Genomic DNA, 26,864 nt, shown 5'->3' with positions numbered 1-26,864 from the left:
AGAATAATACACTTCTAAGGATGCTTCCACCAGACTGGTACACAGGTAAACCAGCGTCCAACTCGAGTCCCATCTCTTTCTGCAGCTCCCGCGTGGCATGGGTCATGTGTGTTCTATTCCCAGAGCTGAACGAATGCCATCATTAAACTCAACTACAAAAACTGTGCCTTTAGAAAGGGTTATTCAGTGTTAATCTCAACCTCCCTTCATACCCTTAACACCGGATTGATAAACACCCAACTTTAGTGAAGCACATCCATCTTTTAACTCCACTCTGAGGAAACAGAATCCCCAGACAGACAGTAAATTCAACTTTTCCAATGAAGTAGACACTCGCGACTGCAACAGCTACACCAGGCTGTGGGCCTGCCCTACAGGTTTTGGATTTTTGAGCGCCCACAATCAATCACAGGTCAGTTCCTTACAGTAAATCTGTGTGTTTCTCACTTGCTAGTTCTGTTTCTTTGGAGAACCCTGACCAACACCGAAGTGTAAGAGGATTGTCCCTGCTTTTTCTGGACTCAACCTTTCCATTTTCACAGGAAGGCCAGCTCTTCAAACATCATCTCCTCTTCTTTATCCAAGGATTCCCAGCACCAGGATTTCCATCTCAAGCTAACCTCAAAGGCCCACAGGGAGAACTCTTACACAAAGGACTCCTATCCACTCACATCTTGGAGGCAACATTTAACCAATGGAGGAAAGAACAAAAAACACTTCTGGTCACTCCTTCTTTGTGGATAAAAGCAGAGCTGTAAGCCCTTGGAAGGATTTCTCTAGGCACCAGGTTTCCCAGCAGGATAACATGACGATGCTAGACCAGAATACTTGTACCAAATAATGTATACGTTTCTCTATCTTTTCCTATATGCAGGAAAATCAGGTAAGATTTTAACTGAAGTTGGAAGTATAGCCTTCCAATTCAATTCAACCTTCAAAGTGGTGTGACTTCAGGTAGAACCTTGACTAGTACTAAGTATTATAATGAATCGAGCCCTGGGATGCAATCACACCATCAGACAATTCTGTCAGACCAGATGGAGAAGACTGTTGAGTCCTTTAAGGTATTCCACACAAAACAAAACAAGAGCCGTATGATAAAGTAGCCCTTGGGATGAGCGATGGCTCACTACTCTGGAATATTTCCAGTGGCAGCATGTTAGAAATGGAAGCAGGTAGAGATTTCTTCTAGCCTCACCAATTCCTCACCTGGTATGCAGGAAGTGACAGTCACAGCACCAGGATAGGAAAAGCCAGGCTTTTCATATTAGGACTTAACATGGTTTCTTTTTACTACTTGCAACTTAATAACTTAGCTTAAAAGACAATTACTGAACAGGTGAGCTGACACTGAAATGTGATCTCTTTCGAGATCTAATTTCTTTGGATCATGTTCAAGGATCCATAATATATCCAAATTTTATTGGTTAGCTTTGTAGAAGGCTGGGTAGCTATTGATAACTTCTCTTAACTGAGGCATATTTGAATAGTTTAGCTTTAAGGGTGTTACGTCAAATAGAAATGGGGAGGGGATTAATAACAATCTCATACTCACCAAGGCAAATGGGGAATGAACTTGCCCAAAGAGAGGACACATACATTTAAGATCTCTGTTCTCCCTAGCACTATCTGTCTCAGGCAATGACTTTTCTACCCAGGAAATCTCTAATTTAGGTCTTCATGCCCAAGAAAACTATTACTTTTTAAAAAATTTTTTAGTTTTTTTGAGAGAAAGAGCACAAGCAGTAAAGGGACAGAGAGGAGGAGACACAGAATGTCAAGCAGGCTCCACATTGTCAGCACAGAGCCTGATGTGGGGCTCAAACTCACGGACTGCAAGATCATGAGCTGAGATCAAGAGTCAGACGCTTAACCAACTGAGCCACCCAGGCTTCCCATCAAGAAACCTACCTTCTTCAGAAGATACAGTTTCTCTTTAGGGGAACCTCAGTGGCTCAGCTGGTTAAGCATTGGACTTTAGCTCAGGTGATGATCTGGTTCAGAAGTTCAAGCTCCACGTTGGGCTCTGTGCTGACAGTTCAGAGCCTGGAGCCTGCTCTGGATTCTGTATGTCTCTCTCTCTCTCTGCCTCTGCCCCACTCACATGCTCTCTCTCAAAAACAAACATTCAAAAGGTTTAAGAAAAAAAGAAGCTTCTTTAAAGACCCACAGCAAAGAAATGCAGACCAATCCCACTGGCCGTCCTTCAGTCTTGATGGTGAAACCTGTACAAGCATAATCACGGCTATCATGTCCTAGGGTCTCATAGGTCATATGTACTGAGCCTCTAGCATCTCATTTAACTCTAACAACCCCAACAGGCACCCATTACTTTTCCCATTTTATAGACTAGGAAATGGACTCAGATTAAATAAAATTTCAAGTTCATAGAGCTAGTATATGACAGAAAAGCATCTTAAGTTTTTAGGAGTCAAATTTCCATTATGCTATGGTGCCTCACAAACCATCCAGAGGCCCACTCTTGCCATCTAATGTATGCCACCGACACATTTCAGGTCACCATTCCTGATCCTGAGCCAGGATAACCACTAATTTTGGCAAACTAAGGAAAGAAACTTGGTTTTGCTTCTAACTGGCTCTTTTGTTTAAAGTTTGTTCATTAGTATTTTTAAACTTTTGCTTCAAAGTCTGTTCATTAAAGAAATCATTCTACTCAGTGATACCATAATTATTAGAATTGACATCATTGGGTCATTAAATCATTAAGAGATGCCTTAATGGCCTTCAGTCAGACTAGGAGTCAGGAACTAAAGTTCTAGTCTAGTTTCCTTTTTCTGAGAACACAGCAATCTACCCTACTATAAAAATGAATACAAAAAAAAGCTTAATGAGTTTCTTATAGGGGGTAATGCAAATTGTGAAATTAGATTATGGTGATGATTGCACAATCCTAAGAATATACCAACTCATTAGACTGAAGAATTTAAATAGGTGAATCTTAAGGTATATTAATTATATCTTTTTTTTTTTTAATTTTTTAATGTTTTATTTCTAGGAGAGAGAGAGAGAGACAGCATGAGCAGGGGAGGGTCAGAGAGAGAGGGAGTCACAGACTGAAACAGGCTCCAGACTCCGAGCTGGCAGTCAACACAGAGCCCGATGCGGGGCTCGAACCCACGAACCGCGAGATCATGACCTAAGCGAAAGTCGGACGCTTAACCGACTAAGCCACCCAGGCGCCCCTATTAATTATATCTTAATAAAGATGTTTTAAAAAATTTTTAAAAATACACACTAAAGAGACTGGATTGGTCAAGTGTCAGTTTTCTAAGAGAAAAGTCACTAAGGGATACTTTTACCACATTTTTTTTCTGTATTTACCCCAATTGTTAACTTGCCTAATTTCTACTATTGAAGTATTAAAAAAAAACGAGATCACAAATTTTGTGCAAAGATTAAAAGTATAAAGACTCCTAAAATCAGGTAATGATTACAAGCTTTACAAAGGGTCACAAGCCTCTTAAGGCTCAGAAGACAGACACACCCTTTGAAAACTAACCATTTACATACCACCTTTTGGAAACCTAATGGAAACCTATTAATATTCACAGCAAGAGTTACAAACACATTTTAAAAATTCTTCCCATCAAGAATATAAGGCCTCCTCACCTTGTGACAAGGAACCAGACAATCTGATTGAAGTCTGGAGAGAGTCTCATATAGGTTTTAATATGTGGCATAGCATTGCTGCGGCCAGATGTCTCAGCCGACCATTTGCTAGTGACAGGAAAACAACACAGTAAGAAAACACAAATCCATTATAATCATAATAATAGGAAACTTAACAAAAAGCAGAATCTTATAATCTAAAAATTGGGTACACAGTTCTGTGACAGAACCTGTGGTATTTTTTAAAATTCTGTGTAGAGAACAGAAAAAAATACTGTGAGCTTTTGGTATACAGCTTTCTCGTTAAGACTCGCATACACACATACTTTTCTTCTGTTGTGATTTCAACCGCCTATCTGAACGTCTGGTCTGTGGACTGAGCAACTCCAAAGCAGGAGTCCTGCTCCCACAGTGCATTACGAAGTATGGGCTCAGTACGAGCTTTTGGAACTAAAGTACAAAATGGGAAAAAAGCCAATAGGATATTAAAGCAATGCTGAAAAGTGGGAGGATAACTCAGAAACACTGGAGCCCAAGGCTGCCGTGCGCATATCTGAATTTGGTTTCTAACTGTCAGCTACAGCAGGACTGAGGTTCTGTGTGAGGAAAAAAGGACCTACGTCATGAGGTAACCATCTCTGCTTACAGATTTAAAGAGGATGGTTCCCCGTGAGAAGAGTGTGAGACCAGAACTGGGTTTAGATAGACTGTTCTCTTGATCATTAAATTCACCTGAATGAATAGTGAAAAAAATTCAATACAAAGGCACATCCTGCGTAGGGATAACCTCCCATGGGACCCACAAGGACACAACGCATTAGGCTGTGAGCTGCCGAGACACTCTGCCCGTTTCCAGCCGTGCGGTGTGGTGTAACTAACACCCGTTGGGGCAAGCGGGAGCCTGGATGGGCCCAGAGCATGTAGAATGTGCACCCCGGAGACAAGAAGGTGACGGAAGACCGTCCCTTCACCTGCCCACTCAACCGCTGACCAAACCCAATACCAGCCCACATCCTGGAGAGAGCAGTGTGGTTCCCCCCTCAGCAAGCTGCAGCCACGGCACATGCGTGTTCCCACAGAAGAATTCCATCCTGGAAATGCGACCTACAATGCTGCTGAGTCACTGCGTTCTACACCTGTAACTCATGTACCACTGTGACAATCAAACTCAACTTTTTTAAAAAAATACTACTTACATAAATTCTAAACTACCCAACATCTTTATTCTTTGAGTGCCAGTATTTAAATAGAATCTTTGCAGAGATCAATTTTACTCTTTGGTATTAAAAACCTATTCCAAATAATATTCAAAATCTTGCTTAAAGTATTTCTATCACTAACATACGTAGATGGAAAAAACACAGCTATATTATGTAAGGTTCTTTTTTAAAACATAAGACTGACATAAAAAACATTCTTATTCCTAAAGAAGCAATAGCAGCATTCTAAACCAATTACTTACTGAAAATAGGAATGGAGCCAATTCTGTTTTTCAGCTGTCTGAATGCTATAGGGAAGAGAGCCGCCAGCTGTTAAAAGAAAACAATAAATATTACAGAAAATAACTTGAGTATCCTTCATTAAGAATCTATAGTAAATACAGCGGCAGGGGGACAAAAACCACCTCCTACTTCATTTTATGAAGCAGTACTTGGAAAGAAAAGGTCTATACTTTTATTAGGTATGTTCCCTCAGTGGGGTTTCCTTTCTTAGGAATACATGTAAATGTTTACGATCTGAAAAGAAAAAGGTGTTATTTAATTACTCGGGGGTAGTAATTTAACATGTCTAACAGCATAGATCTGAAGCGTTAGGAAAACTCTATAAAGAATCCTGGCCTAGCCTGTAGTCCTCATGACGGGGAGAAATCCTTGGCCCCACCCTGGTCTGGAGCATCTCCCTTTGGGCCCAAGAACAGAACAGCTGTTTGGGGGTGGGGGGATGGGGGGGTAGATTAAGAGGAGAGACACGCTCTTCCTATTTCCTTCACCTTTTACACTCCACTCTTTCTAAGCAGAGTTTTTAATTAAACATTCTTACACTTCAGTGAACAGTCAAGTTTTTAAAAAAGGAATCCTAAAGCCATATTCTTGCATAGAAAATAAAGATACAGTTCCAGGGGCACCTGGGTGGTTCATCAGTTAAGCTTCTGACTCTTGGTTTCGGCTCAGGTCATGATCTCCCGGTTCAGGAGTTCGAGCCCTACATGTCAGGCTCCATGCTGACAGTGTGGAGCCTGCTTGGGATGAGCGTGCATGCCCTCTCCCTCCTCCCCCCCATTGTTCACTCCGCCTCAAAATAAACAACAAAAAAGATACAGCTCGATGTGGAAACACAATAAGTAGACTATTTTTGTTCATGTTTTAAAGGTAGAAAATTCCACTGTAGATCCACGGAATTTCCAAACTCATATTGGAACTTCCCCAAAAGTAATCTATATTCCAAAGATTGCTTTAAATTTCTCCCAACTCCTCAAAAAAGGCATGTTGACTCCTCTACTGCACAAAACTAAAAACCTATTCAGGACCAGTTATGAAATAGCTTTATTGAAAATACCATGTTCTTTCCCATTAAAAAGCACATTCTGAATGGATCCAATGTATTATAAGTTAAGAAAGGATAAGACAAACCAATCAACACATCACCAGATCCTTGAGTCCTGTTGTAATAATTTTGGCTTAGCCATTACGCAGCAACAAATGGGCTGATACATTTCAAACCTTACCAAGATTTTTCTGAAAGAGTCACATCTTTTTTTTTTTTATCTTATTTAAACAATTTTTTTTTAAATATTTATTTTTGAGAGAGAGTGTGAGGGGAGGAGGGACCATGAGAGGAGACACAAGAATCGGAAGCAGGCTCCAGGCTCTGAGCAAACGTTCAGCACAGAGCCCGATGCTGGGCTCGAACTCACGAACCAGGTGATCATGACCTGAGCCGAAGTCAGACGCTTAACCGACTGAGCCACCCAGGCACCCCTGGGAGAGTCACATCTAATTTGACAAGCAACAAATGACCAAATTAACTTAATTCCGTGCATTCTGGTTCCAGCCACAAGCAAATGCCAATCAGATTTCCTTTTTCCAGGGGCAAACACTGCTTGGGTTTTTGGTTATTACCTCCCAAATGTGCTATCTGAGGGGCTTTTGGAATCCAAATACAAGTTCCGTGTCTAGCACTGCATAAGGGAAATAGCAAAGAAGACCGGAAGTGGCCTACAAAATCATCCAGGCATTTACAGATGAAGTGCAAAGATCAACTATGTGACAACAAAGGTTCATCCCAGGATTAAGCAGAAGTTTTGGACCTTAAATACATCTGTATCTGGGATTCAAAACTGAAAGAAACACAGAGCCACAGACACAAGCAGGGAGGATATATGGAGAGAGAGAGAGAGAGAGAGAGATCAGAGAAAAGCATGTTAGAATTTCTCTGGAAAGGCAGGACGCAGCAGGGAAAGGTGGTTTTATCTGGACGTTTGTCTGGACGAGCTCCCCACTGTTGACAGAAGTGACCACCTTATTGTAGAAACGAGAACAGCGAGTACTCAGAGTTACTGTGAGGATGAAATAACCTACCCAAACCGCCCAACTGCATGGTAGCGTGTTTGGAACATATGAGTGCTTAGCATTACCCATTTCTATGATTCTTAGCCAGTTCAGAGAAAATATTCTCTAAATTTATCAGTACTTTCCTCCAGGAGAATGGCATTTTTATTGTTTTCAAAAGTTTACCAGGGCATTTATGAAATAGAAAACAAAAATTTCAACTCAGCCTGTTTCCAACAATTACCGGGATAGCCTTCCAAGCTGGTCCGCACGTTTTCCACAGAAGGATAGATCTAAAAACAAAGGAAAAACAAAACAAATTCATAATGTACGCCAAAGAATCTTTCTTAAAAGACATGTTTCTAATAACATGAAAGTCTCCATTAGAAATATTTCTTTTACACACTTTGAACCCTTTAAAAGTTTCACTTTATGAAAAAATTGAACTTCTAGTGAACTACAGGAAGTATACATATTCGACGGAAAAAACTGCACTTGGATTTGAGTCTTTTTCCCCTCAAAAATGCCCAACACAGAGCTCAGTGCAAAACTAGGTATTCAAAAGTCTCCAATGCTCATAATTCTGTTGGCAATGCTTTATTAACTTTTTTTTTTTTTTTTTTTTTTGCTTGAAAACCTGAAGGAATGAAAAGTCATAGGCTCATCTGTGGCTAAAAAGGAGCTCTGAATAAAGCAGCCCACTCCCTGCACCAGACGACATCAGGGGCACCTGATACCCTGTGATGGTGCTAAGGTCCTGCCGCTTCTATCCCAGAATCATTGAAGAAAATCTGTATGAGGAGGAGGATGGATTCTCCTGCACCACGGTTAGAGCACGCGCGCGCGTGCGCACACACACACACGCACACACACACACCCCTACTGAAGCAGGAAGAACACTCACCAGATGAAGTGGAGCAGCACCTTTCCCTGGGGTCCTGCTTTCCTTCCCCTGGGTCACCAAGCTTTCTTTAAACTCCGAGCACAACCATTTTGACTCGTCAGCTCCCAAAGAGCCAATACTTGAAAACTGACCTACTATCGGCCAAGACTCTCCTTTAGGTACGGACGAGGCATGCTCTTTCAGAAGCTGTTAATAGAAAAGCTCTAACAACTCAGAACACAGCTTTCTGTCCCTGGAGCACAATCAACAGAAAAATGCTGAGAGTATTAGAGATCAATTTCATCCTCACACTTCTTCTTTGGAAAATATTCTTCTGATACTAAAAATATTTTAATGGAGTAGGTGGATAGAAGTAATCTTCCAAAATTCCTTGATTTTATTAAAGCAAAACCATTTTTTTTAAAAAAAGAAAAATGCAGAAATGTCACATAAATCACTGGCCTGCCATATGAAATGGGATCTTGCCTTGAAATAGTACCTAAAATATACAAGCTATTGGATATTTTGACTCCTATCATTTGAAAGAGATTTAACACTTGAGATCCCCATGATGATGCTATAAAAAATATGTTTACATATTAAGCACTGCAGGTGCGTGATCTGAAAGCTACAGAAACAGTTCAAAGATATCTGGAAAAAAAAAGGTATCTGGAAATTTTAACTACTTAAACATGTACTGAGTATCTACTACCTAGAGGCTGAAGAAAAATGAAGCTAATATTCTGATTAGTTTAACATGCACTATTTTCTTTAACACAGCTTAGGCATTATAAACACACTTGCCGAAAAGCCTCAGTCTCAATGTCCACCCTGATGCATGGCGTAAACAACAGGCCTAAGTGGAAAGCTACAAGGGCCAGTTTCTGTTCTGGTGCTCAGCCACTCACTGGCTACACTGCCCTGGACGTGTCTCTGTGCTTCTATTTATAGGTCAGTGGGAGAGAGGTCTGTTCATTCCCGTCTTCCCAGGAAGGCAGCTGTGATATAACATGAGCTTGTGAGTAATGGTCTCAAGACTCAAAGACGTTCTTTATCTTCCAGGAAGACTGATCCTAGACAACACGTACAAGACAGTCCACACACTGGTAACCACTAACCAGTGCCGCAAACATTCAACATGAGCCTTGCGTTCTCTATCTAATCCTTGTGCAATTCTGTGATATTTAACCCATTTTACAGAGGACAGGTGGGTCAATGGACTTGTAAATAGGTGAGGATTAGAACCCAGGTATGGGAATCTACGGACTTAGCTATGCACTTTGTATGCTCTAATGCCTTCTCTAGGTCAAGACGGGAAGATGTTGGCTTCAAGACCTCGCCTGCTTGGAGCTGTGGTCTCATTTCAAAAAAGCAAATTTAAAACGTTTCATTAACCAAGGGTAATTCTTACACGACAATCAGTTCATAGAAAAAGATGAAGCTTTTAAGAAAGCCACTTCAAGTTTATTAATGTCAGTACTATGTCTCCTAAACAGAGATGAAGAACACCTTAATCTTACTTGCTTGTGGTTTTATTTTAGTAAAGACTTTTCTTTGCTCATTTTTGTACCAGCAGCAAATGTCACTTTTGCAGTAACTCTTACAGGCACTGGTTAATAAAATACATTCTAGCACAGTTGTAGTCTTTAGTCAACAGTATTTTTCTGTTCTTGGTTGAATTTGCATGTTAAAAATCCTTTACATGCTGAAAACAATCCAAAACTACAATAGCCGAACAAATAAGTCTCTTTAAGAAATATAAAAACTAACAAAGTCCTTTTACTTTTGCCATTTAGAGCTGTCTACACTTCTAAAAGAGGCAAATAACCAAGGAGCAAATAATCACTGAGAACTATAATCAACTGATCAAGTTCACCCAGAATTGTGTTATTATGAAGCTGCCATCAAAACAAACAATTATAAATGAAAAATGTAAGTTAAAAGAACAACACGTTAAAATAGCAAAAATTCTGTTACCTTCCTAAGCCTAAAATGTCCCCAATTATCTTTCTGACTTCCTTGAAAGCGTCCTGGGGTCGATCCAATAAGATAAACACTAAAAGGATATAAAATACAAATTATAGAACAGAGCGATGGGATTTGTGCCCCCTCGCCACCCAAATCACAAAATAGACGTGAAACTAATGTAATCATGAAATTACATGATTCTGAAAGACCACCTATTTTCTTCAGATGCCTTAGAATAGTAACATATCAAACTGATTTTCAAGCACATCGAATCATGGCGTACCACTCACATGGCTTAAGGCACCAGGCAAAGAAATCAGTAACTTTAAGAGTACTCCAGAGAGAGGCTGACGGTGAGCAGGAAGATTTACCGGCTTCCACTTTAGTGCCTCAGATCTAGGAGATACAGTTAGGGAGAAAATCTGCTCTCCTAGTATTATGAAGGACAGACAAATACCATTCTACCTCTAAGGCCCCTGCAGTACAGGCACCGTGTGGCTCTCAAGGTATTAACCTACTTTAAGAATCCCAAATTGCTAAAAATACATACTTGGTTTCAGAGAGATCATGCTCGTGGATAACATCTATCCACTCCTTGAGAGAAGGAGCATTATAAGCCATCAAGTAACTGATAAGATCAGCTTTAAAATGTGTTGTTGATTCTCCAGATCCATGGACAACTCGTGGGTATAAGGGGCTCAACCATATTCTGGAATAGAAAAACATTAACAGTCAGGAATTCAACTGATCACAATGATATCTGTGTGCTGACTGCACATTCACCCTAAGGAGGAGGCGAATCTCATCAGCTGCGTCCACATGGTGAGTCGATGGATCTTAGGAATCAGGAAGCATAGATCTCATCGCACCACTACAATGATTCCATTGTATTCAGAATGCTTCTACATTTAACACCCTTTCCATGAATTTAGGACCCAGAAAATTTGGCCTCAGCCTACCTTTCACAACTGAACACTCGCTCTATGTTTTTACCACGCCATTCTTCTTTACCCCCAACTCCAACTCCATATTGCTAAGGCCTGGTGGCACCAGGTAACAGCTCTTCTCCTAATTGCTACAGCAAATCTGTGCCACACGCAGTAAGCCCAGCAGGCTACACCAATGTAGCTCTTTGGCCAAATGGAAAAAAGTCATCTATACTAAGAAAAAGGCATATACAAATCCATTTTCAGTAAGTAAATTTTTTTTCACGATGTAGATGCTATAGCTGTTGGGAGATATCTTCATATCCTGTACTTTTCTGGTGTGTGGAAGGAGTGACACCACGTTTAATGATACATTTACACTAACCTCAGACTTTCAAATCCTCTAACAAAATATTAAAGATCTCTTTCATCCATTCTCTTCAAAGGAAAACCATGCCCTTCTCCCAAACTTTTATATTACACCCCCAAGTGGGAAAAGCAGGTCTAAACCCCACCCTTCTATGAAGTGCTCCAGGACAGATCACAGACAAGTATGGCTTCAAACTTCTTGCGCTCAGTTTCAACTGCAAAACCAGGTTAGCAGTCCTGCCTCACAGGACACATGTGCCTCACACTTGAGGTCATGACCAATGTCGGGCTCACACCAGTACTGAGGATCTTTTTCCCTCCAGCAGCTATCCCACTGAGCCATATTTAATCCCATGTATTATCCCATTAAGCCCAAAGAGAAACTGTCCAAGTCCTTTCACCTGGGGACACTCGAAGGAGACTGGCGAGACCGAGACGCAGGCCACCAGGGCAGGAAGCACCCAGAACCACAAGGACCCTGGCTGCACGTCTTCTGAACTCTGTCCATGTTTCTAGCAGGGTAGGAGGTCATACCTTCCCTTCCCACCTCAAGGAGACCCCTGGTACAAGGGGTACCATGTGTGACAAGGACTGTAGCCCAGGTTCTGGGGCCAGCCCATGGACTTCCGGGAGCGCCGTATATAATGAGCACACTGGGCTGGAGGAAGAAGTCTCTCCATCACAAAGAGCAATTCAGAGCCCACAAGCTACTGGGCTCTTCCCACATTAGTGGCTCATTCTCAGCCGTGTCTGGTGGAATGAGGAACTTGACAGATGACAACTTACTAAACCAGGATACTGAGATGCGAGGTGTTTTTAGCACTTTACCAACTAAGATGTGAAATTATTACGGGCCAAATAATTTTAAACATGAGAAATTAACAGGCAGATTGAGCAGAAGCTGAAAGGATGGCCGGAACACCTGTTCACCAGAAAAGGATCTGCCGAGTGTAATGAGTAGAACCACCGCGAAGATTACACAAAAGGACTGCTTTTAAACATCTTACACAAGTTACAACCCACAACACAAAAATGCAAGTTTGAGACCAGAATCTAGACTAAACGTGAGAGAACAGTACCCTACTCAGGGGTGGCAGGCACAGGGAAGTTGGAAGAGTTCATACCCTTGGTACTTTAAGTTTTAAACAATGTGAAGCTATTACCAGGTCAATTTAAAGAGTTAAATGAAAAAAAAATTATTTTTTTTATAGAAAATTTTCTTGTCTTTAAGGTCTATTTTTGGAGAGAGGGAGACACAGAGTCCAAAGCAGGCTCCAGGCTCTGAGCTGACAGCACAAAGCTTGAAATGGGGCTCGAACCCACAAACTGTGGGATCACGACCTGAGCCAAAATCAGATGCTCAACTGACTTAGCCACCAAGGAGCCCCCCCCCCCCAATTTTTAAATAAAGGAAAAAAACCTGAATATCCGACTCCTTACCCTTAATCCATTGCTCCACAGCAGCCACCCAAGAGAGACCTACAGAACATGGCTCAAGCCCCTCCACAAAAAGCTGGAGGCCACAGGTGGGATTATTGGAGCCACATAAGACTAAGTGCCAACTTGATATATCAACTCCATATGACTCATGGGTTCAAAGACCCAACCCAGCAGCTAAGAAACTCTAGGAGTGGCAAAAGCATAGGTGACCTGAAACTCAGTGGATCAAGTTGTGTAATTGAGACTTACAGACCATGGAGATGCCTTCCATCCTGAACGAGTTGGAATTCACTGCATTTGGAGAAGCATATTTTAAATGGAACACTCAAAAACTAGAACTTGTTTACAGGAGAACTATCAGGCACTGGCGATGCGACTCTAAGCCACTTGCCATGGTGGGGAGAGGGAGTGAAGAGAGAGAGCTAGAGATGTCGGGCTCGGGGACAAGCCTGCCTTCCCAACTTGAAGGCAAGGAAGGGAGGGGAGGGGTACTGTCGTTCTACGCGGCTCTGGGGCTGAAGCAAGCCCACAGGATGGAGGCTATAAGGTCCTGTAAGCACTCTAGCCCAGCCTGGGTGGTGACAGGGAGGAAGAGAAGGCAGAAGAGGGCAGTGGAGGACATGTAGACCCCAGAAGGGACCAGAAGAATGCTCGACTTTCTTCCAACCTGAGAGAAAGCAGGATGCACGAACTGACTTAAACGAATGGAAATCAAAGCCAGCCAGAATCAAGAGTTTACCAAGAGGGAGAATAGTCAAAAGCTGATTTGAGCAAGTTACTAAAGCAGAACAAAACCACCAAGCTAGATCTCGAGGGCTAGATCTAGCCTGAGTGTGCCAAGGACAGAGTTAGCACCAAAACCAGAAACAAAACCCAACAACAACAAAAAGTCAGTTTTCCTCTTGGAGATTCACAACTATATGAACACACCAAAGGCTCGAAGATCAATTTAGCTTTCTTGTGTGGAAAAATAAGTGGATGATGGGAAGTTTTTAGCATCTGATGAACCATGAAGTTTCCCTTCAATACCATTTAGGAAAAGGCAAGCAAGAGTCTAAGTGGGTTGTAAGGGTTAAGTGGAGACCAAGAAAGTTACTGACGGGTCTCACCAGAAAAACAATGGGTTCAGACCTTTCATTTTATACCCCATCCTGCCTCAGATCCTTTGCATATGCTCGCTTCATGTGCTTGGCTGCTGGGTGTATAATCCCATTTAAATGTACGTTTACATACATATTCATCACGGATGTGTATGTACCAAACTGTTAACACCCATTACGTCAAGAGAGTGGAGCTGGGGGAGGGAGTAAAGTACCATTTCTGTGTAGGGCTCTTTTATGCCATACATGCAGTTTTTTTTTTTTTTTTTTTAAACACAATCAATAGAAGAAAAGAGTAACACGATGCCACCACAACCACTGCCGTGAGGTAAACAAAAGCCCACAAACCCCTGAGTCTTCTGGTGCCAGTCAGCACGGATGAGGTTGGAGGTGTGTATGACGACCCGGAGGCCTTCTTCATACAGCAGGAACATCATCTTCCTTTAAAAACAGAAGAGAACAAAGGCATTAACACTACTTTCAAAACACGTACTATTTTTCAGGGCAAATATCATAGCTACTAAAGGAATCCTTCAACTCTTCTATTACTCAAACTTCTAGTATTTTTAGCCTTCAATTCTTCTACATGTTATTAAAATCCAAGTCTACTTAAGTGATGGGTAGAAAACCACATTCCAAAATGCTCTAAGTATTGGTAAGTGAACCTTTGCGATGTTCCGCCCACAAGGCCCTTTATCTATTCAGGATTATCTGCCACTACCTAGGACAAGGGAACCTTCTTGTCCAATGGTTTTCAACGCATGGTCACCATCTCCCACTACATGATGCCTAGCATTTTTTAAGAAATGGCAGTAAGGTGGGGCGCCTGGGTGGCTTAGTCGGTTAAGCGTCCAACTTTCGCTTAAGTCATGATCTCGTGGTTCGTGGGTTCGAACCCCGCGTTGGGCTCTGTGCTGACTGCCAGTTCAGAGCCTGGAGCCTATTTCGGAGTCTGTATCTCCCTCTCTCTCTGACCCACCCCTGTTCACGCTGTCTCTCTCTTAAAAAAAAAAAAAAAGAAAAAAAGAAAAAAAAGAAAAGAAAAGAAATGGCAGTAAGGTAACCCAGCAGTAGCACTGCTAGGAATCTACCCAAGGGGTACAGGAGTGCTGATGCATAGGGGCACATGGACCCCAATGTTCAGAGCAGCACTCTCAACAATAGCCAAATCATGGAAAGAGCCTAAGTGTCCATCAACGGATGAATGGATCAAGAAGATGTGGTTTATCTATACCATGGAATACTACATGGCAATGAGAAAGAATGAAATCTGGCCATGTGTAGCAACATGGATGGACCTTGAGGGTGTTATGCTGAGCAAAATAAGTCAGGCAGAGAAGGACAGATACCTTATGTTTGCACGTACAGGAGGATTAGGAGGAACTTAACGGAGGACCATGTGTGAGAAGAAGGGGGAAATAGTGGGGGAGAGGGAGGGAGGCAAACCATGAGAGACTCTTGAATGCTGAGAACTGAGGGCTGATGGGGGTGGGGGAGAGGGGAAGGGGGTGACGGGCATGGAGGAGGGCACTTGTGGGGATGAACACTGGGTGTTATATGGAAACCAATTGGACAATAAATACTAAGAATAAAGAAATGGCAGTAAGGTAAGAAACTCTAAAATATACTGTAGATATTTAAATGATTCTTATTTCAGCCCAGGAGTAGGGACACGTGTGACAGACTGAAATGTACGCGGCCTTTTCTAATGCAGGGTGCACTTTAAATGCCTCACTGTTCTAAGACTATCTTTTCTCACACTCTATACACGCCACACTCCTCACCAATGTGTCTGGCCTGAAAGAAGTCTTTCCGGTTTTTCATTTACTCAAGTCAGACCCAAGTGAGTCCTCCCTTTGTGGTGGACCTTGCTTCCCCAAGCCTCCAGTCATCAGAGTTCTCTTAATTCTAGCGAGAAGGAACAAGATACAGAGAAGAGCTTTCTACTTGAAGCTGGCAGACCTTAACTCCATTCACCAGTTGGGAGGCTGTATGACACTAGGGACGTCATTCAGTGTACCTCAGTTTTCCACTTATAAAGTGAAGGATCAACCCCTTCCTCGCTGCAGTGCTGGGGGAAGAAAATGTAACTAACATGCATTCTTGAAACCAACTCTTCCACATGTGCATTTCCAGGACTCCTTCATTGCTTTACTTTATTAGGTCATCTCCTACAGGAAGGTTCCTGGCTCCCCAACGGTTTCCTAACTATTGCAGGGATCTATGTTCTCTCCCTAGAACTAGAGACTCCTCAAGGCAGTAGCTCTGCCTTATATCCATTGGGGCCAAAATGCTACTCAATACCTACTGAGGTCAGTTCATACACTGGGGGCAAAATGGACCACTGGTGCTCTCCAAATAAATAATGTGAATACTTGGACAGAATGGAGTTAGCATAAAAAGGCATGGCAAAGAAAAGAGAAGGAGATTTTTAGCTTTGGCCAAAACGGGAATTTAACCCAAGCTGGCAAACAGCAAGTTAATGCAAAGCTGGAGAACTGACAGCTGCTGCACTAATCTTTTCTCCATTTATGAAATGTGCTCCCCCAAATCTGGGCAGATTTACATACGCAGTTGCCAAATTAGCAGCTGACTGTAATTAAGACGACCGGTTATGAATTCAAGATGTAAGTTTCACAAATATTTCCATTAATCAAGGCATCAATTATCAGGAAAATCATGTACTGCTGTCACTGAAGCCTCCCCAACAGAATCCTGAACTAATCGGAGGGGACCCATATTCTTCACAGACAAAATGGCATGAAATAATGAAGTCATAAAAATGGATAGAGGGTAAGAAACGCGAGCACCCTTGGAGAAATGCTGACCTACATATGATCTGGTAAGTTGCGGGGGAAGCAAGAGGGACAGTTCCCCCACCTGACGCTATTCCCGTAAAGGGGGAAGATGACAAAGGTCCATGGAGCACCCAGTGCGAGGCTTTCCGGAGGCTCTGCAGAAGAGTCCGCACAGCCATCCCGGAGGCTCTCCACCTCTGCTCACAACTGCACGGTCTACGGCCAGGTAGGTAACGGGAATGATCAAGGTTCCCAAATGAGCCAGAGGAGCTTGTTTGGATCCCACTGCCTGGATCACCTTCTCACTGGGCACGGCTTCCAGAGGGAAGAACAGGGCCACAGGTACTTCACACAACCGGTGTGCGAGCAGGCGGATGGCTGGGACAGATGGCTCGCGGAGATGAAGGACTGAGCCACGTGTGCTGGGAGGCCTGGCTGCAGACACCAGCAGAGAGGTGCCATGCGCACCCCACAATCTGCCACTGGTCCCCAGTGAGGTGGAGACAGTCACCGGTGAGCAGCTTCGGCTTCCCTCCTCCCCTGCTTTGGATTCTCAGGGCCAGATGCACTTTTCCTCCCAACTCTAGGCGACACTGAAAAGTTTCAGAGTTCTAAAGCACTGGGTGACAGGACCTGGACTGTGTGGCATTCTACGGAAATCTGAAGAAAGCGGGTTAACTGTACCAAGGAGGACTACGAAAGGGGCTACTTCGTGGTCAGCTCCAGATGCTTTGTGCACAGGACACGGTCAATACATGCTTACTAAAGTGAATTCCATCTCAAAGACTACTTCCCAATTACTGTGGTTAACTACACCTTGTCAAGTTGGGGAGGCACTTGATACCCCAGCACCACAAGCTGGAAGGTTTCCTCTTTTTCTAAATCCTAGGTTTTCCCCTTTCTCATCAAAGCACTAAGAGCCGCAAGAACTATTAGGTCTTAAAACACTAGAACTGTGTCTCAATATAACAGGTATTTAATGAATCCTTTAGAAGGTTTTTTTTTAAAAGCATATTCATTTTGAAAGACAGAGTGAGCACACAAGCAGATAAGGGGCAGAAAGGAGGAGACAAAATCCATAGCGGACTCTGCGCCAGGAGTGCAGAGCCTGATGCAGGGCTTGAACTCACGAATCGTGAGATCGTGACCTTAGCAGAGATTGAGAGTCGTGTGCTTCACCGACTGGGCCACCCCGGCACCCCTCTTTAAAATTTTTAAATGAGCCACTGAAAGTCACTAACACCTGAGTTAAGAAAAAAAAGAAACACGACAATTTTAATCTCCTACAAGATACTGGCGTTTTAACAAACAATAAACTACACAGACTACGTGTCCAGGAAGGGCTGCTGTCATTTACAACCCTAAATGAGGAACTCTGAGCAGTGTAACCTGGTAAGTGTGTAGTGGGGTGGGGGGAGGGATGGGAAAGAAATGGACCAAAGGGAGGGAAAAAAGCGAGATCAACTTTAGCAGCAGACAAATGGGAATAAAAACTTAAAATGGGTTTGGGACACTTGGGTGGCTTAGTCAGTTAAGCTGCCAGCTTGAAACCTGCTTGGAATTCTCTCTACCCCCCTCTGCCCCTCCCGTGTGTGTGCTCTCCCTCAAAATAAACAAAAAAAAACCCCCGAAGAACAAAAGAAAACCAAACAGGTTCTAGTCCTGTTTCCAAAAGCAGCTTGAAAGTAACTATTATCTATGCAGATCCTCTATGTAATGAAAAGGAAGGACCAAGTAATTTGTTAAAAATTTACAAAAAGGATAGTCCCTGTAGGATCAATCAGAGGTCGTGTTAGATCCTAGCCAGGCCCAACATGCTCAGCCCCTCATGGAACTTACAGCATAATTGAAAGGAAGATAGAAGGGGTGGCCAGGGTGGCTCAGTCAGTTGGAGCATCTGACTCGTGGTTTTGGCTCGGGTCATGATGTCACTCTTCATGATTTTGAGCCCCACGCTGGGCTCTGTGCTGATGGTGAAGAGCCTGCCTGGGATTCTCCTCTGCCTCTCCCCTGCTCATGCTCTCAAACTTAAAAGAGGAAGAAGGAAGATGCAGGCTCTCCTCCTCAGCATGTAAGTGTAGTGTGATTATGCCAAGGAAATGCTGACTGCGGGCATAGAATGTGTGGCCAGTGCAGGAAGCTGGCACTAAAGATCTAGCAAATCATGTCCAGGGCCCAAGTGAGTGGCCATATTTTACAATCAGTAAGGTATTTATGCTAGGGTTCCAGTTAAGAGCAGTGGACTAGGATCCATTTGGCACAATTACTGTAGAATGTCTACCTATGACAGGATGACAACTGCCATCCACCACTTGGGTCTCTTGTGATGCAGGGAGGGGAGCCCGAGATGCTTTTTCAGTCTATTCAAGGCTACTTTGTATTTTCTGCTGAAATTAGCACGGAGCTCACTGGATGCTACTAAGGAGTTGTTTACACCTGACCTAAATGCCTAAATTCACAACAATCCTCAAACCGGTCCTGTTAGGGGACACCAATTAGGGATGGATGGTAAACATGAACATTTATCCAAGAGCACCTACAAGCAGATAATGTAAGGTCAGTAGGTGTCCTCTTAGAAAACGGTTCCATTCTTGCTGCTCTGGTTCCTTTTTAAACCTGATTTTATGTTTCAAACCGTATTTTGCCAAGAATGCTCAACATTGCCAAACAAAGACGACATAGTCCTTGTTCCAAGTCACCATCGCATCAAGGAAACGATGGTCACAGCAAGACTGAGGGCAATTTCCTCCTAGGAGATTTCTTGCTGCCCTAGAGACTGGGACCTGACGGAGGACGTCTGAGCACTGACCCATTTCTCCACGGCTGCACCAGGTAAGGAGGCTCGGTCCTGTTTTTTCGAAAACCTTTTCTAGCAAAATGTGATTTATACAAATACGGAAATACAACCATATCGTCTTTTTCTCATTTACAGAATATGTAAAAAGGCTCAGTAGAACAGGAGTCAAACTGTTCATTAGATACAATATGTCAGGTGGGAAGTAAGAGAAGTTTTTCTGGTCTGGTTTATAAAGTCTCAGAATTACTCTAAAAGAGAAATTTCTGATAGGTCTTGAGCAGAGACAGGCATCATCTTCAAGTCAGCTTTGTAAAATAGTTTTTCTTTCAATCACAGCACGGAGCTGACCTAACAATATTCTAGGTAATACAACTCAGCATCTTAAACAATCACCAGACCTTTCTTCTGTAAAGTTGTGGAATCCACAGGCACATGACTGACACGTACAGTCATCCATAACCACAGACCACGCAGCCATCATCAATTGCCCACCCTACCCCCCAAATGGGCTGTAAGAAATGTCCTCAACAGAAAGCAGAGATCACATCACAGATTCCCCGCCCCCCGCCCCCGGGGAAAAACGGTCACCCATAACTTCCTTTAGGGGCACTTTTGGAATAGCATCTTTTGCTTTACTAAAATCACACCCTCCCCATTTCATAAAAATTTGCTTACGTGTGGTGTGTTCCAAATGCAATATCCAACTTTGCCTAGGATGAAAAAGAAGTTGAGTCACTTATTTTTAACAAACTCAATATCCCTATCTATTTTTAAAAATTTTTTTAATGTTTTATTTCTGAGAGAGAGAAAGTTGTTTTAAGTTGTTTTTACTGCCCTCTAGTGGAAAAGCCCTGGATTGACAATATAACTTTCAATAATCTTATCCAGTGAGGCTCATTAGATGTAAGTTAGCCAGAATGATTTGATACATACTGCCTTTTAAAAAAGTATTTAAAAGGGGCGCCTGGGTGGCTCAGTCAGTTAAGCGTCCAACTTCAGCTCAGGTCAAGATCTCATGGTTTGTGGGTTCAAGCCCCACATCAGGCTCTGTGCTGACAGCTAGCTCAGAGCCTGGAGCATGTTTCGGAATCTGTATCTCCCTCTCTCTCTGAACCTCCCCTGCTCATGCTGTCTCTCTGTCTCTCTCTCTCTCCCTCTCTCAGAAATAATAAAAAAAAAAAACATTAAAAAAAAGTATTTAAAAAACTTTTTAAATGTTTTATTTCTGAGAGAGAGAGAGAGAGAAAGAGAGAGAGAGAAAATCCGAAGCAGGCTCCATAGTGTCAGCACAGCATCCAACGCAGGGCTCGAACTCACGAATCATGAGATCAGGACCTGAGCCAAAATCAGACACTTTCAGGTACTGAGCCACCCACATGCCCGGATACATACCAGGTTTTTTAATACAATAATCAGAAACAAAAGCCTAATTTCTTTACCCTCCCCAAAAGTGCAAAACAAATGAGAACCTATGCAGTTTTATACATAGATATTTGCTTGTATAGGAATTATTATCAGAGCTTCCAGAATATTTTTAAAAGAGCAATGTGGTAGCAGCATACATTATCATGTTAAAACAAAAGCGGTCTTATATTGGTTAACATAGCAAGTGCTGGAAAGAGGTAACAATCAATTTTCCTATTACAAAATGATACCTCTACAAACAGGGGTAGGTGGAGAATTAGAACATTGTAAAGCAAGACCTTGGTTAAGCAGAATATGCTCCGAGATGTAGGCTATGAAAGAGTTAAACAGAAAGGTCAAAACAGTGAGGAATGCAGCTGGGACAGAAATTCCATCCTCATAACTTTGCAAGGCTTAAATCTCTAGGCCTCCTCTTTTTTTTTTTTTGGGGGGGGGGGTAAAGTCTTCTCTTTAATGATACTGTGAGGGAATTCAGAGTTTTAGGAATAAATGAGACAATAGCATGAAGAGCCTGGAAGGGTGCCTGAATGGGGTAAGCACTCTACAAATGGAAGGGAGTGCTTTTATTAAAATCAAGCCCTCCACCCAATAGGGCAGATGGGTGGACCTGTTTGCTGGAGGCAGAAACAGGCAAGTGGAGCCCAGGTGAGTGGGACAGAGCCTGTCTTGGGGTTGCTTGCAGACAGGTGGCCCTGCTCCGTACACGCTTAAGCTCAGTGTTTAGCGATGCGCACAGACCAGAACGCATTTGTGTGCTCTGCCGAAGACAAAAAAGAGGAAAGCAACAGGTCTTTAAAATTACAAAGTCAGAATGAGGACTGCCTCTCTGTAAACGGATGATTAGCTCAGAAAAAGCAATGGTCAGGCAACTTGGCTTTTGGGTTTAGTTTTGCTATCAGTTGTTTGCTCTCTGGCAAATTTAAGTACAAGCACAGGCATGATAATTTCAACAGGTAATAGTTAATGGATGCTTTTTTGGGGCAAATGCACTAAATCCTCGGCACAACAACCTAGTGAAGACTATTAGCAATCCCTCCTAAAGATCAACAAGTTAGGCTTGAAGAGATTAAGTGATGGATCCAGAATGACAATAAGTGGAGAACTGGGACAGAACCCAGGCGATCTGACCTTGACCACCATAAGGCCTCCATCTCTGGCCCAGGCCTCACATATGCAAAATGGAGTATCCACGGATTCTGCACCTGGTATGCCTCCATTTCATCAAATAACACTATGTTGCCAAAAACAAAACTGCCAAGAATTCATCTTATAGACCAGGAATAACGGCATTTCAACAAGTCATGATGGGGCCACAATCCTCCTATACTTTAGGGGAGGGCTGAACACTTTTTGCAAAACGTAAGAAGCACGGTGGGCCATCATGCCCTCTAGTGGCCGGCATGGGGCACGCCACCAGACACGCGCCACACCTGGACTTCCGCACATAGATACCTAGTATTTGAAAAACACTTTGTGTCCACTGATTTCATCCCTGATTTTCAGGATTCCTTTGTTATTTTCTGTCCATTAGTAGTCTGATAAGAACTATCCTACTGCAGTTTAACCTCTTCTGGTTTTGGAAGCAAAAGCAAAACAATGGGATTTTAGGCATAGATGAGCAGAGGCTTCTGCAGGTGTGAAGGTGAGCTACATGCTGGGTACTGAGGGTTAAATCACAGGAAAAATTTGAGACCGGTTCCAGATTGATCAGATTGAGATTTCTCACTTTTTTAATCTTTAAAAATAACCACGTAGCACAGATAATGTTTTGTAATTGAAATAACATTAAAAGGAGTTGGAACTCTTACATTTTATACAGACAAGGAGAAAAGACTAAAAAGAAGATGGAGAATAGGTTCTATGTAGTTCACTCTGGTCAATGCACTTCAAGAGCAGAAATCTCGAGGCAATTTTACCCCGACAAGGAGAGAAAGGGGCCACGGAGGGGTCTTATCACAGCAGTTCATAAATGGACCGATCAGCCCGCTAAAATAGCAAAGGTCAACATCACACCAGCCACTTCAGAACCACTATTTCCACAGGGAGGAAATCATACTATGAAAAATTTTTGCTTTTCTCTCCCCAGTTTGCCTGTTTCTTGCACGAAGTGCCACACAGAATATTCTTTCAGGCATGGAATCAAAATCAACCAGTTTTAATTAGAGTCCAAGACTCACGTTGTATTTTTATGTCCTGGCTGAAAAGCACTAGGACAGAATGATGGAACTGTACAGAACCTGGCCAACAACTTCTTGGCCTTTTCTACTTTGCTTTGGTCCCAGCAAACCGAACAGATATACAGGTTATAAGCCCACTTAGTGTCCCCTCATGAGGCTTGGATCATTTCCATCACGACTCACAGTTTTCTAACAGGTTTACTTTTCATTTGTACGTCTGTCCAGTACAGACCTTGGACGCGATTCACATGGAAGATCTAAGAGGACTACAGGTCAAGTGTCAGCAGCAGCTAACACCAGTCAGATAAGGTGTCAAAATAAGAAGTTTTAAGCTGCACTCACAGAAAACCACCACTGAATTGCATCCAGAGAACCTGGTGAGGTTCAAGGACACAGGCAAACTAGATGCAAAGAGTCCCAGCAGGTTGGGGAAAGATCGGGATTCTTGTTACAACTAAGCAATGCCTGAACCTGAAAGAAAACTACAGAGGCACAATGGAGGACTTTAAATATAAGTATCACTCACATCTGCAAGGAGATTTCTTTTATGTGGCTCCAGAGGAGGCAAGTCAGGACCCACGTGTGAAAGGTAAAAGGAAATGCCAAGGATTAATTTTGTGTGTCACCTTGGCTCAGTCACTGTACCCACATATTTGGTCACACATTGCCATGAAGGCATTTAGATGATGTTAATGTTTTAAAAAAATTTCTTTTCAAGTTTGTTTTGGAGAGAGAGACAGGGAGAGAGAGAAAGGGGGAGCACATGCACATGAACGAGCAGGGGAGGGGAAGAGAGAGACAGAGGGAGACACAGAATCCGAAGCAGGCTCCAGGCTAGGAGCTGTCAGCACAGAGCTCAATCCAGGCCTTGAACTCAAACCGCGAGATCATAACCTGAGCCTAACAAAGTCAGACGCCCAACCAACTGAGCCACCCAGGGACCCCGAGATGAGGTTAACATTTAAGGTAGTAGATGGGATTAAATAAATCACCCTTTCTTTGGGGACCTCATCCAGTCAGTTGAAGGTCTAAGTGAAGGACCAACTCCCTCAAGCCAGAGAGAATTCAGTCTCCAGACTGTCTTTGGACTGAAGCTGCGACATCTACCTTTCTGTGTCTCCAGCCGGCAGGCTCGCCCCTACAGCTTTGGGCTTGTCAGTCCCCACAATCATGTGAGCCAGTTCTTTTAAAATAAGCCTTTATATATGAACATACCCTATTTGTTCTGTTCCTCTGGAGAACCCTAATACCGAGATATCAGGTCAACATAAACATCCTTCCAACACACGGTTACCTACACACAGGACAGGTTATCACGGGAAGCACTTCAGCCAAAGCTAGACAGGGATCTGTTGGTGATGGAGAAAAGACTAAATGTCTACATTTCCTTCTAACTCTCAGAGTAATAAGCAGATCTCAAACAGCACTGAGGAGCTCACCTGGCAGAGGGAAATGTTTTCATAAGGCTTGGCCTGGGCATGTAAGTGAGCCTTAGCTTCTCGTTTATCTCCATGCACAAGCAGGATTGGTTTCTTCCTGAAAGGAGATCAGAAATATTTGGAATATATCTTTTCTAAAGCTGGACTCTTGACCAGTTAAGGAATGCTAGTTTCCTTACGACAAGGGTTTCTGGCCTTTGTGGTAACTGAGTACAGAGCCAACAGTACTAATCAGTTAATCTTCACTAACTGGTTACCTTTACAATGGGGTCATGTGGCCTGATCGTAAAGCTCTGCTGTGACCCACAGACACTGTGACTCCAGAATTCCTAGTTATCATCTTTGATCCAAAAGGACACATAGTTGGCTCTGTGTTCATGTGTTCAAGCTTAGATTAAAATATAAACTATTATTGTTTAGTATAATGTTCTTTTCTTTCCCTTCCTTTGCATCAAGTCAAAGAGCATTTCCTCATTAGACCTATATTCACTGAACTCCTGTGTACGAGGCACTGCACTAGTCCCTGGAGATAGGAAACTGAACAAGTCCAGGTCCACAGCATGATGCAGACTCATGAAGAGGATCTATTTCAATGAAAAAAGACATTATCTTGTGACCAAGGGCAGCTCAGTGAAATATAAGCAAGCATTGTGTGGGGCTTCCAGGAGGCTGCTCAGAGAGGAAGGGTCTGCAGACAGGCATCCGGATGGTGGACAGACAGAACGGGTGGGTAAGTCCCTGAGAACCATGGCAGCCCCCAATCCACACCATGAATGTCTACCATCTAGACTTCTTAGGCTGGAGAAGTTATTTTCTCTTTTAAGAAAGAGAAAGCCACGTTTAAGCCACGGTTATTTTTGCTTTTGTTACACACAGCTAAAACTAACCTTTTGTGTTACAGGGCAAATACAAGCCTTTGAGGGTCAAAGTTGCTTGAGAAATTTCAATTGCATTATATCTATTATTACTAAAGGTATCCAGAATCTGATGTCCTAAATGGACCAAGGACTTTGAGGACCCTAACAATCGTTTTCTGATAAGTATATTCCTCTATTTCACTTGCTGTTATGGGACTTGCTAGGTGAATGGTAGAAACAAGAGAGGTGGCAGGTCACTGTGATGTGACCTTTATTACGTCTGCACTGCCCAACACCAGGCAAGGAACTACATATGATACTGAAATCCATCCCCTCCATAACCTGGATAAAGGCAAGCTCTAAGACCCCCGTCACTAGCTCCTCAACTACAGGAATGATCACCTACAAATATTCTTTGAACACTGCTGTGCTAGGTGCAGCATGGCATGCTTCCAAGTCTAGAAAGCAGGTAACAAGATCTTTTCCTTCGTGTTAATATCAAAGTTCTTTTAGGTTGGGATTTGTCCTTCCCTACTGCTGGACACTGCAACAACACAGATATTACAGTCTGTATTAGGAATGCATGTGATTAGTCAGAGATCAACAAATGCTCTTTTCCCTGTGCAGTTTTGACTTTGTAGGCTTAACAGTTTCAAAAGAAACACTCAAAGATGAACAGCAGCCTCGAGACCGTTACGATTTTACAAGTCATCCTGTGGTACTCACCTGAACTGTGGTGGATACTGTTTTACGAGCCAGTCCACATCAAAGCAGTAGTTAAACTAGACAGGAAAAGAAAAGGAATGAGTTATGGGTAATTCAGCCAAGCAATCTGTAATGAGAACAGTTTCGTAGCTGAACTGAAGGAAACCCTAGCCTAATAAACTCCAAACGTTTGTAAGCGTGGACAGTTATGCTGGAGTACTCACACCTAATACATCTGGAAGGCAACACGCAAGGCAAGGAATCTGCATCAGCGGAGTAGTGCCTGAGAAACAGGGTCTGAGGCAAGGAGCCTGCATGCTTTGGCAGCAGTTGTATTTCTTAGTAGTCTTACTACAGATTTCCAACAGCCCTTGGATTAATTTAAATAAAAGGGCTTATAGATTTATCCCCTTTCCCCCAGGTAATTATAAAAAAGACATTTCTTTTTAGCCTAGCTTATGAGCTAGCTTTGTGAACAGTGTCTGGGACTGGACACTCACTAGACTTATAACAGTTCCATCGTGACTCCCAAGTTCTGCACTGAACTTGCCCGTGGGGACTCCTCCCCCTGCCTTGGTAATGCTTGGTCCTCCTCCTAGACATGGCAACTCAGCCTAGCTAAGAGAACACAAATTCACCCCATGCTCCTTCTGGAGACTAAGATGCCAGAGGCCAAGCTGAACAGAAAGCTCTCAGACAGCTTTGCTTTCTTCATGGATGTGACCGGTTTGCTCACTGTTTACTTGAGAGCCTGGAAGCATTAACATGATTCATCAACACAAAAGGGACCAGCTGTATAAAG

At 42.8% G+C, this 26,864-nt stretch overlaps 1 protein-coding gene across 1 annotated transcript in view; it reads right to left on the bottom strand.

Moving 5' to 3' along the window:
* The window catches only part of TDP1 (tyrosyl-DNA phosphodiesterase 1), an 89,755-nt gene that overhangs the window by 56,463 nt on the left and 6,428 nt on the right, over window positions 1-26,864 (bottom strand). Inside the window, exons 5-14 of the mRNA XM_039232551.1 lie at window positions 26,084-26,139; window positions 24,501-24,597; window positions 20,135-20,169; window positions 14,213-14,305; window positions 10,580-10,738; window positions 10,039-10,117; window positions 8,083-8,268; window positions 7,423-7,471; window positions 5,093-5,159; window positions 3,631-3,738 (exon numbers count right to left, since the gene is read on the bottom strand). Of these exons, the coding sequence (XP_039088482.1) occupies window positions 3,631-3,738; window positions 5,093-5,159; window positions 7,423-7,471; window positions 8,083-8,268; window positions 10,039-10,117; window positions 10,580-10,738; window positions 14,213-14,305; window positions 20,135-20,169; window positions 24,501-24,597; window positions 26,084-26,139 (929 nt within the window). The remainder of the gene's footprint in view (window positions 1-3,630; window positions 3,739-5,092; window positions 5,160-7,422; window positions 7,472-8,082; window positions 8,269-10,038; window positions 10,118-10,579; window positions 10,739-14,212; window positions 14,306-20,134; window positions 20,170-24,500; window positions 24,598-26,083; window positions 26,140-26,864) is intronic.

Source organism: Hyaena hyaena, unplaced genomic scaffold, assembly GCF_003009895.1.
Source record: "Hyaena hyaena isolate Hyena2069 unplaced genomic scaffold, ASM300989v1 scaffold_67, whole genome shotgun sequence".
Taxonomy (NCBI): Eukaryota; Metazoa; Chordata; class Mammalia; order Carnivora; family Hyaenidae; genus Hyaena; species Hyaena hyaena.
Note: the sequence above shows the minus strand (reverse complement) of the source record. Positions and strands in the feature narration are given on the sequence as shown.